We start from the raw sequence: 12,361 nt of genomic DNA, 5'->3' as shown, positions 1-12,361 counted from the left end.
CAGAATACAAACCTTTGCACTGTATAAGTGATCAGCATCTGGTGGATCAAGAATGGCCATGTTTTTCTCTAAGGACTCTACTTCTCTGTGCATTACATAAAAATTGCAGTAATTTCCCAGCTGAAATGGTCTTGACAAAGGGAAAGCATCCACCCATGTAAACTGAGCATCAAAAAAGTCACTAGGTATATATAAATTCTGATAACGGCGCCTTAGTTCCATCATGTCACAACTAGGACTGAAAAACAGACATAAGGAGTGAATAAAGAGCCTTAACACCAAATACTATGCAAAGGTTCATTCAATTCTAAAGCTAAATATATAATCTGATACAGTTAACAGCCAGCTGAAAATGAACAGTCACTGTTAATGAATGAGCTATAGATTTACACAGAAGTACATGGAAATGGCATTTTCAAATATGTTTACTTACAGCTTTGAATAAATAACTAGTATCTACGTGTTACCGTTATTTCTTTATTTTTTGTGTGTAGCTTAAAATTCATTTAGACAAGACCCTTTGAAATAACTTCAAGCTCCAGAAAAGATCTGAACAAAAGCAATTCTGCCTCAGTTGAAGCTGCATTTTTGAGAAAATTATGATTCATATAAAATGGATATAAAAAAGGAATAAGAGTGGTACCAATTAGTATGAGTGCTCCTCAATCAGGTTTATACAGTGTCGGAAAAAATACAACCTTTATTCTACATTAAGATCCCAGATCAGGCATAGTTAATTTAAAATTAAATATAAAAGTCTACATGAAAACAAAATCCAAACGTTTTTTGGATTATCCACATCTCCATACCTCTCTATCTAATGATTAAGATCCATACTGGATTACTTACTATGTAAAGAGAGGATAAGTTTCTTGCCTTTTAAATCTGGCATAATGAATTTTTTTTTTTAAAGGATGATTTACTTTTTCCTAAGAAACAGAGCTTTTAAAGGAGAGAAACTCAAAAGTAAATCAATCTGGTTAATAGGCCAAGAGATTTCTGTTAAAAGCATAATGAAAAGTGGAAAACACCAATAGTCTGTAAGATGAAAAGATAACTACACCGTCCTTTCAAATGACAACTAAAGGCAAGAGTACGTAATATGAACTAATGTATCTACAGGGATGTCTTTTTATGTGAAACCTAAAAATAAGAAATAGAGAATGGGGCTTCCCTAGTGGCACAGTGGTTGGGAGTCCACTTGCCGATGCAGGGGACATGGGTTCGTTTCCCGGTCCGGGAAGATCCCACATGCCGCGGAGCGGCTGGGCCTGTGAGCCATGGCCGCTGAGCCTGTGCGTCCGGAGCCTGTGCTCTGCGACGGGAGAGGCCACAACAGTGAGAGGCCCGCGTACAGCAAAAAAGTAATGAAGTGAAACTGTGAAGATTTAACTTGGAAGGAGAAAGACAGCTGCTCAATTTATATCCTAAGTATCAGCTCCTCCCAGAATAGCATTCTAGACTGGGAACAGATGAGTTTAAAAGCAGAGCTGCTCTAGTTAATATTTCTGGGGCTGGAGAAGTGGTTTTGTTTCCAATGAATTTCTCTGAAATATGCAGACAAGATATTTTTTAAGTATACAAGTAAACAGGGATAACAAGAAAACTAGTAAAAATTAAGAATAGTTGATGATTTGACCACATGCAAGAGTAAATGAACATCTACTACATTAACAATTAAGCAAAGTCATCAAGCAAGATTTTTTTGGGCACTGAGTACCTTAAATACTACACTGATTTACTCAATCTAGAACTGAATAAATAGAAATTTTAACTTTTGTAGGCCAGTATTATGAATATTAATTATTATACTTTGTTGAAATGCAGCAATACCCTCTCAAGACACTGCGCACAGTTATTTGTTCCTATGCCGAACAGCTTTAAACACTATTAATGATTCATTTTTCTTATTTTACTGTAAATTTGTTTTTTCCATCTATTAATTTATCTTACACACAATTGCCAGCCCCGAGACCTTTAGATGATTCTTCCTTTCCATTAGAGCAGATTAGTCATTTACCAATTTGCCTCTACATGAATTATGATTTTGCAGCTATTACCTAGTTGGTCACCACATCCCAACCACCACTGAGTATCTACAACTGCCATACACTGGGTTATAAGTGCTTTAGATACATGAAATCAACTCAACCTCACAATAATTCTGCTAGTTGATATAAGTTCCATTTCACAAGTGAAGCTCAGAAATTCTTGGTAACTTTCTACTTACCTCTGATTTCAAAGGCTAAAAAATGTATTGATGTATACACACACGTGTATATGTTACATGTCTTGTGAGTATATATGTAGACCTGCGTTTCTATTATACTACATGGCCACAGCTAACTTAAAATAATTGGTCACTACTGTATCATTACTTCATCATACACAATGAACTATGGGTGCCCTTAGTAAAGTTATCAATAAATCTGAATCTTAAATAATTTTACCTTTAAGGAACTACTCCATTACAGAGGGGCTGCCTTTTTCAGTGGCTGGTATCTTTAATGAGTGTATGAAAATAATGCACTCTTGCAAAGAACTAAAATGCTACTTCAAATGCATTTCTGCCCTTATATAACTAAGAGCACCAAATGTCAGGAAATGAAAGTTGTAAGAAAAATATCTCTCAATGTATCACATTCCTCCAAATTACACAAAATTATGAAATTAGTAATTTAAGAAAACAATGGGGAAAAAAAGAACTTACCAATCTAAAGAAAACTTTGAAAACTGAACTGTGTAACGTGGAACAACACGTCGAACTCTCCGAGGTGACCGTTCTCTCTCTCTTCGAGGAGATCTCTCCCGGGAACGTTTTCTCTGAGGAGATCTTTCTCTGGATCTACGTCTTTCTCTCTCCCTTTCACGACTTAAAGGAAATTTTTCTAAAATTACTATTATTTCTGGCATTACTGAAGAGTTCTTTAGTGAAATAAATGTCACAGGTAATATAAGCAAAAATCCATAGTATACATTTTTTTAATAACTTTTTGAAAATTGTGGTAAAATATAAATAATATAATAAACTTACCATTTTAACCATTTTGAAGTACACAGTTCAGTGGCATTAAGTGCATTCACACTGTGCAACCATCACCACCATCAAAAGTATACTTTTAAAAACATACCTTCGGTCATCTTTTCTGTTGGGCACTTGATCCCCTCTGTCATTTCTTCCTGAAAATCTGGATGGTGGATCTAACCTTCGTGCTGGTTGTGGCTGTGAAACTATACGGACAGGAGGTTGCAATAAACCAGCTTTAAAAGACACAGAAAAAGATGTTTTAATTTATTTAAATGAAGCTCAAAAGCATTACTTGGTCAAATTTTATACAGAAAAATTTGGCTAATATTTTAGGTTTTGTGACCCATAAATGGTAAATGGTAGAGACCATCTGCATATTTGTATATTTTAAAATAATTGTTTAAAAATGTAAAAACCATTTTTAGCTCAGGGACCATAGAAAACCAGGCCACAGACCAAATCCAAGAGCTGTAGTTTGCCAATCTCTGACCTACAGATATTAAACCAAAGACCGCTATACAACAAGACATTCGCAGAGCACCAAAGTATCATCCAGACATTATCCACACAAAGAAAAAGAACCTCTATAATGGAGAGATCTACGGCCACCACTTGACCAAGTAATCAAATTTAACATCAAAAATAGTAGAAGAATCTAACTACACGTGCCTTCTAGTATGATGCAGTATGAATTAGAAAACATCACCTATAATGTAGTCTTGCCAAAAGCCTTTAGACTTAACTTCTAGTTTATAGTTTATATGGCAGAATGAGAAACAAGGTGAAAATATCACAAGGAATCAAGACAAATCCAGAACACAACATTCCGAAAGAATCTACAAGTCAACTAGACCAATTTCTTAAAAAGTCAATGTTATAAACGAAGAAACAAAAAGTGGGAAACCATTTTGGAATAAAAAAGACTAAAGAAACATAACCAGATACAACACATGAAACTTGACTACCTTTTCGTTTAGGAAACAAAAAACAACCTTTTTAAAAGACATTTCGGAGACAACTGGGGAGGTCTGAATATAAACAGGGTATCTAAATGCTTTTTCTTAGAAGTGACAGTAGATTCTGGTAATATAGGAAAGGATTCTCTTTTAGGAAAGGCATGCTTAATATAAACAGGGGTGAAATGTCATAATGCTTGCATTATGACCACTCACAGCAGTGTTTTCAGAAAACAAAAACTAGAAACAATCCAAACGTTTAGCAAAGAAAAACATATAAACTGTACAATATTCATACAATGGAATATTGTACAATATTCATACAATGGAATATTGTACAATAATGAAAACAAAGAAACTAGAGCCTCATGGAATAAATATGAAAAACTTTAAAACATAATGTTGAACAAAAGTCTTACACACATTATATAGGTGGAATCACACATTATGTAAAATTCAAAAACAAACAAAGCTAAAGTATATTTATGAGCATGCATACTTAGAGTAAAACTATTAAAAAAGAAAAATAGTTAACAAGTAGTGATTACACTGGTGCTCATTTTAATAGCTCATTACACTGAAATCTGTTTTATAACTTTGCTATATTTGTGTCAATTTATGATAAGAGAAAATGCCACAATTACATTTTTTAAAAATACCAATTAAGTAGACTTCTGCTAAAGTCAAGGCTATCATTTTTAATATTATTTTGATAAGAAAACGTACAGAGTTTCAAATTATCAATTTGCAAAAGAAAATTTAAAACACAGCTCAGGGCTTCCCTGGTGGTGCAGTGGTTAAGAATCAATCTGCCAACGCAGGGGAAACGGGTTTGAGCCCTGGTCCGGGAAGATCCCACATGCCACGCAGCAGTTAAGCTCACACGCCACAACTACTGAGCATGCGCTCTAGAGCCCGCGTGCCACAACTACTGAAGCCTGCATGCCTAGAGCCCGTGCTCCGCAACAAGAGCAGCCAATGCAATGAGAAGCCCATGCACCGCAATGAAGAGCAGCCCCTACTCGCCACAGCTAGGGAGAAACCCGCGTGCAGCAACGAAGACCCAATGCAGCCAAAAATAAATAAACAACAACAACAACAACAAAAAAACCCCCACACAGCTCAGGGACTTCCCTGGTGGGGCAGTGGTTAAGAATCCGCCTGCCAATGCAGGCGACACGGGTTCGAGCCCTGGTCTGGGAAGATCCCACATGCCGCGGAGCAACTAAGCCCGTGCGCCACAACTACTGAACCTGCACTCTAGAGCCCGCGAGCCTAAACTGCTGAAGCCCATGTGCCTAGAGCCCGTGCTCCGCAACAAAGAGAAGCCACCACGATGAGAAGCTCGCGCACCACAACGAAGAGTAGCCCCCAATCTCCGCAACCAGAGAAATCCGGTGGGCAGCAACGAAGACCCAACGCAGCCATAAATAAATTTATTTAAAAAAAAAAAAGAAAAGAAAACAATAAAACACAGCTCATTTATTTGATGCACTATGGTTCAATGAGTAAAGTGCTGCCACCAGACTCTACATGTATATAAAATGTTATGTTCATTAAGAAAATAAGGCTCAAAACATTTTCTTCTGTAAATGACAAGATGCCAATAGGGGGACAGGGGATTATTAGTTTTGATATTTAAGTTCACAAAGAGTATGTCTTTGAATAAGAGAAATAAAATAAAACACTTCCAAATTGCTATACAAGTAGAAGTGCTTAACACAAGATATTTACGTTTCCTTTCAAGTATTCTGGAAGTTCCTGCCTTTTTTGTAATTAATACCATACTCTCATTATTTCAATAACCGAACAGTTGTGTGTTAGTCTGAACCCTAAAAGGAAAAGATACATTGCATGTAATACCTTTCTGCTGTGGCTGCTGTAATAAAGGCTGGGGCTGTGTCTGCAATAGTGGCGTAATAGAGGCTGCTGAAATCTGTGCCTGCAGCAGTGACTGGGGCTGGGGCTGAGCCTGAACACCAAATGTCGTCTGTGGTGCAATTGGCTGAAGTACGGCAGGAGGAGTCTTCAGTAAAGGTTGGGTTTGCGACTGATTCTTAACAAAAATAAAGAAAAAAAATTTTTAAAAAGAAAAATCTTTGTAAATTGGAAGACCCAACCACCAAGTTTTCATAATACCTATTTTATATACCTGATTTGGTAGTGTTTGAATTCTTTGTGCATTCCACTTAAAAGGCATATTGGGATTATACGTAGCTTCAACCAATACTCTGTCACCCGCTTGGGGGGTTTTCCCTTTGACAGCGCTAAAAAAAAATTAAGGTAAATACGAACACAATTAGAAGAGATTCCTCCAAAAAAGATTTATATATTTAGCATTTTAAAGTAAACTATACCAGAAATGGAAGCCTAAAAAGCTTTTTTAAAAAATAGACATACCTCCTAGACTTATTTTTAGAACTGATCGTGTTTCAACCTTGCTTTATAAACAGTTTCAAGTGTAAGAGGTAATTTTCTACCCTGTATCCTCCTAATACTGTGTCCCTCCCTCTAAAGCACTTTCTTTTATAACCCAAGAGTAAGATTTCCCTTGGGCTTTGGAAAGAGAGAAATGCAGAAAAGATGGAAAACAGGAGACCCACTTGTACAGAAAAAGCTTATATAGTAATTAAACTTAATTTCCCAAACAAAGTATTTCTAAGGAAGCTAATTGGAAATACATTTGAAATACCTAAGGAAATATATATTTCCTGCAACCACCACAACACTAACAAAATACTATTTCAAATCCATTAATTAGTCATTTATTCTGTTTTTTAAAATAAATTTAATTAATTAATTTTATTTTTGGCTGCGTTGGGTTTTCGTTGCTGGGCGTGGGCTTTCTCTAGTTGCGGTGTGCGGGCTTCTCACTGTTGTGGCTTCTCTTATTGCAGAGCACAGGCTCTAGGTGCGCAGGCTTCAGTAGCTGTGGCACATGGGCTCAGTATTTGTGGACTGTGGGCTGTAGAGCACAGGCTCAGTAGTTGTGGTGCATGGGCTTAGTTGCTCCACAGCACGTGGGATCTTCCCGGACCAGGGCTCGAACCCGTGTCCCCTGCATTGGCAGGTGGATTCTTAACCGCTGCGCCACCAGGGAAGCCCAAGTCATTTAATCCTATCATGTTTTCAACTAAAATATTTTACATACATGTCATTAGATATGTCAAACAAAAGATTAAATTTTAAAAGGCGTATGACTATTGCAATTTTTTTTTTTTTTTTTTTTGCGGTACGCGGGCCTCTCACTGTTGTGGCCTCTCCCGTTGCGAAGCACAGGCTCAGGACGCACAGGCCCAGCGGCCACGGCCCACGGGCCCAGCTGCTCCACGGCATGCGGGATCCTCCCAGACCGGGGCACGAACCTGCGTCCCCTCAACCGGCAGGCGGACCCCCAGCCACTGCACCACCAGGGAAGCCCAACCCCTTCAATTTTTAATCTCACTGTAAGTCTGCTCATGAACAGCTAGAAATGTAAACTCACTCCTACAAAACATTTATAAAGAATTCATGATGACTACTTTGTTCAATAATAAAAAGATATCTTCAGTCACATTCTCCATCAAAAAATGTCACAGGGGACTTTCCCTGCTCGCACAGTGGTTAAGAATCCGCCTGCCAGTGCAGGGGACATGGGTTCGAGCCCTGGTCTGGGAAGATCCCACATGCCACGGAGCAACTAAGCCCGTGCGCCACAGCTACTGAGCCTGCGCTCTAGAGCCCGCGAGCCACAACTACTGAGCCCGTGTGCCTAGAGCCTGTGCTCCACACCAAGAGAAGCCACCACAATGAGAAGCCCATGCACCACAACGAAGAGTAGCCCCCTGCTCGCCACAACTAGAGAAAGCCCATGTGCAGCAACGAAGACCCAATGCAGCCTAAATTAATTAATTAAAAAAAAATGTCACAGGTACAGGTTGAATGATTAAAGCAGAAAATTAGAGCTAAACCATAATTCCATGCCACAGTTAAGTAGGTGTCTTATCAATATACTTAATGCTAAATACAAGAAGGCATTTGTCAACACCTAATGAAGTTTACCTAAGCTGAAAGAATACATCTTCATCCACAAATCCAAATGTATCGTGTAGTTTTGTAACCACCCCTGTAAAAACACGCTGTTTCTGAGGTTGTGTCTGTTGCTGACTAGACCTTGGTGTTGGATATGATACAGTTATCTGAGCTGCTGGTTGAGGAGTTGACAAGCTAAGGCTTGTAGGCAGTCCGACAGCCGGCTATAAAACAAAATCAACACCAAATTAAGGTAATGATATGAAGCAGTCTAGAACTTAAAACTAGTTAAAAATAGCTCAAAATGCTAAAAACAATTTGAAGTTAGAAAACACATACGTACACCTTGAAGATGAAAATCAAGTCTGAAAAATTATGTTATTTTTGATCGATTTCATGATTAAGTTCCCTCAGATGAAAGTTTCCATAGGACGTTTCAGGAAAAAGTCACCACAGTGCAATGAGTTAAAAAAACACCGCATACTCTAGCCCCCTCTTAGAAATTCAAAATCCATAATGGCATAACAAAGACTCAGGAAAGTCCTAGATAAGTGAAATAAGTCAGAGAAAGACAAATATATATATGATCTCACTTATATGTGGATCCTAAAAAAAACAAAGGCTTCATAAAAACAGAAAACAGATTGGTGGCTGCCAGAGGAGGGGGTGTGGTGGGGGAAATGGGTGAAGGTGTTTGAAAAGTACAAACTTCCAGTGGGGATGTAACGTACAGGATGGTGATTACAGTTAACAATACTGCATCCTACATTTGAAACTTGCTAAGAGAGTAGATCTTGAAAGTTCTCATCAGAAGAAAAAAGAAATTCACTTACATGAGGTGATGCACGTTAACGAAACTGACTGTGGAAATCATCTCACAATATATACGTATTATTAAATCATGCTGTACACCTTATACTAACTAATACAATGTTATATGTCAATTATATCTCAAACTGGGAGGAAAGCTAACACTTTCATTGGTCTTTTCTGACACCATCAAACATGAATAACAACATATTACTGATTAAAACTTCTGTATGTAAACAGAAATAAAACCATTAAAAAGAAAGGATCATCTGATTCTTCAACTCAAATGAATTCCATAATTCGTTTTACACCTGCCCAATAAAGCAAGTCTCTAAGTTCTACAATTAAAAAGAAAAGTTAAGTCCTATATATATATTAAAGGAACTCAGCATTTCTTAAACTGTAGCCACAAAATTTTCTCACAAAGTTTCTTTAACATAGTAAGACAAGACACTAATGCTTTATGGGCACACTTTGGGAAGTGTTATTCTAAGCAAAGACTAACTTTTACAGCTTTTCTATTCAGTCTGAAAATCCTACTATTGGAGATTGAAAATAGGACGTAGGTGTTCATCAATTTTAGTTCTTTTTTTTTTTTGGTTGTGCAGCATGTGGGATCTTAGCTCCCTGACCAGGGATCAAACTCACACCCCTTGCAGTGGAAGCACAGAGTCTTAACCACTGGACCACCAGCAAAGTCCCAATTTTAGTTCTTTAATAAATACAAAGTGAGGTTTATTTCTCAACTGAAGTATACTTTATTTTTTTAAAGTAACTAACAGGTTCAAGACTATAAAGGTACAAAAGGTTATACAGTAAAAAGCTTTATCACCTATTCCTGTTCCTTAGCTACCTAGTTCCCTATCCATGGGGCAATCACTGTCTCCAGTTATTATTAGAAGTTCTGCTTTCTTTTTAACAGTTGCATACACCAAGGGTCAGTGAACCACAACCCACGGGCCAAATCCAGCCCACAGCTTATGATCTTTACACAAACTTACAAGCCAAGGGTCGTTTTTACACTTTTTTTTTTTCTTTTTAGGTTGCGGCGTGTGGCTTGCAGGATCTTAGTCCCCCGACCAGGGATCGAACCCAGGCCCTTGGCAGTGAAAGCACAGAGTCCTAACCACTGGAGTACCAGGGAATTCCCAGTTTTTACACTTTTAAAGAATTGTTTAAAAAGAAAAAAAAATATGCAACATAGACTGTAAGTGGTCCACAAAGCCTAAAGTAGCATTACATATCGAAAGTTGACAAACTTTTTAATGTTGCTGAAAAATCAAGCTGATAATGCACCTCCTAAGGTCAAAGTAAAAAAGATATAACATGTACAAAAACATTCTTAAAAATACTAGCTACAAAGAAAATGTAAAAGCCAAAATCAGTATTAAATTTAAAATAAGATCTCATATTTATTCAAACTAGATCACAGCAGGAACAGCAATCAAACAGCATAAAAGAAAAAACAAAAACATGTTTTCCATCTTTAACATTATATTGCTAAAACTATTACATGAATCCAACAAATATTCATCTTTAAACCCTGAGAGAGGGAGTTCCCTGGTGGTCCAGTGGTTAAGACTCCGCACTCCCAATGAAGGGGGCCCAGGGTTCGATCTCTGGTTAGGAAACTAGATCCCATATGCCACAACTAAGAGACCGCATGCCGCAAGTAAAGATCCCTCATGTCACAACGAAGATTCCGCACGTGGCATGCCGCAACTAAGACCCGGCACAGCCAGATAAATAAATAAATTAATTAAAAAAAAAAAAAAAAACCCTGAAAGAAAACCTAGAATAGGAATAAAACTTTGGTCTACTTTTCATTCAGATATTCATAAGAAATAAAGTAATGCCAAACTAACCTGTGTTAACAGGGTCTGCTGAGGTTGCTGCAACTAAAAACAGGAAAAACAAACAAAAGCAGTAAAGATAAAAGAATCAATCAGAACTGCTGTTTCACAGATGTTTTACAAAAGGAAAAATTCCTATTAAATAAGTACTTTATTTCTAATTAAGAAATATGTGAAAAGTAACAGAGGTCATTAGGTATAAGGTTTCCTACAACTATTTTTAACAACTGCAGACCTTAAATATAACTAACTCATTCAATAATGATAAAGAATTTTTTTTTTTGTTATTTCAGAGGAATAACACCCACCAAAAAACCCCACAAGTCCCTAGAGGGGTAAATTTCTACTTCTGCCCCATATTAATTACCATGCTATAGAAATGGTTCAATATCATCCGTAAGCTACCTGTATCTAAAATATTACTCGCTGTCCAATTCATATATATCCCCCTAATATGAGAAGCAGTCCTTACAGTCAGACTTGCCAAAGGTATGGGGACCATAAAGGACCATACACCCTGACATAGTTTCTCTGGCAATAGCAAAGTATAACATTACCAGAAAGCAAAAGGAATTGGTGGGAAGGGGGAAATTTTAAAACTCTGGAACAGAAGTAAACTTTCTGAAGCCTCAGGACTGTGTCTGTATTAACCATCAGGAGGGTCTCCAAAGAAATACTTATCCCTGCTTGCTCCCTGTCATCCTTCAGCATTCTTTTCAAGCTGCCCAGCTTGGAGTTGTCTATCATGCACTAGTGTCCCATGGTTACAGCTAGAAGAGCAGGAATCTCCTGATGATGCTTAATAGCTTGAGGAAAAGGTCTTTTTTCCTACTGCCCAGGTAAGCAGTCTGAGGAGAACATGGGCATCATTTCTGTGTTTGTGGATATCCTGGTCAGGGTAAGATTTGGACTTAGGTAAGATTTCCCTTGAGACATCCTTAATGCTTATTAGCTTCTAACTAGTGTTTTAAGCCCAATGGCAGAATCTGAAGATCACAGTTCTTCTGTTCATGACTTCTTATTTACTATGACTAATAAGCTTCCCAATAAATCTTTGTCAGACTTAAAAATAAGCTAGGAGAAAACAATCTATATGACATTCTAATTCAAAACACTGTTTACCTAGGTCGACATGTACTAAAGGTTAAATCTATCAAATTTCCATTTTTCTGTAAGTTAAGAATGGATGAATAATGGCATGTTTTTAGGGCAAGAACATTTGAGTATTGCCATTTTCATGTGGTTCAAAATAAAACACAGGCTTTAATAATGTATTTCCTAACAGTACTAAAATAAGTCTAAGGGTATCTGAAAACAAGATAGCCAACTTGGACCCCAATCTCTTATCAATTTTTTAGAAGTTTAAAGCAATTATTAGTGGGATACTATAATCTTCAGGGCAAATGAAATGCTTCTGAAACCTAACAGGCAAGGATGAAATTGGGGCATGGATCTAGGGACAAGTGTTAATGGATTAAGAAGCCTTTTGTTTCTCCACAGTGGTCTCTGGATCCAAGTTTTTGGTCCTTGTCTCTTGTATCCCCTTTTCCTCTCCTGACTGCTATACTTTCCTGAAGCTTCCTTAATGGCACTGAGAAGGGACAAAGACTACCTCTTAACCCTGGAAAACCTAGAATGGGTGCTTAGACTGGAACCCATCTAGATTTGAGCAAGTCAAACTCTTCTTTGCTTGATATGCTTCT

General features: G+C 37.5%; 1 protein-coding gene across 3 annotated transcripts in view; it reads right to left on the bottom strand.

Moving 5' to 3' along the window:
* Nucleotides 1-12,361, bottom strand: part of CCAR1 (cell division cycle and apoptosis regulator 1) — a 53,103-nt gene that overhangs the window by 26,896 nt on the left and 13,846 nt on the right. For all 3 annotated transcript variants that reach the window (XM_029245278.1, XM_029245280.1, XM_029245281.1), the window contains exons 5-11: nt 10,671-10,703; nt 8,026-8,219; nt 6,137-6,251; nt 5,848-6,040; nt 3,132-3,261; nt 2,711-2,872; nt 13-238 (exon numbers count right to left, since the gene is read on the bottom strand). In XM_029245278.1, the coding sequence (XP_029101111.1) occupies nt 13-238; nt 2,711-2,872; nt 3,132-3,261; nt 5,848-6,040; nt 6,137-6,251; nt 8,026-8,219; nt 10,671-10,703 (1,053 nt within the window). The remainder of the gene's footprint in view (nt 1-12; nt 239-2,710; nt 2,873-3,131; nt 3,262-5,847; nt 6,041-6,136; nt 6,252-8,025; nt 8,220-10,670; nt 10,704-12,361) is intronic.

The sequence above is a fragment of the Monodon monoceros genome, unplaced genomic scaffold, assembly GCF_005190385.1.
Source record: "Monodon monoceros isolate NGI ecotype Baffin Bay Population unplaced genomic scaffold, NGI_Narwhal_1 Super_Scaffold_4, whole genome shotgun sequence".
Taxonomy (NCBI): Eukaryota; Metazoa; Chordata; class Mammalia; order Artiodactyla; family Monodontidae; genus Monodon; species Monodon monoceros.
Note: the sequence above shows the minus strand (reverse complement) of the source record. Positions and strands in the feature narration are given on the sequence as shown.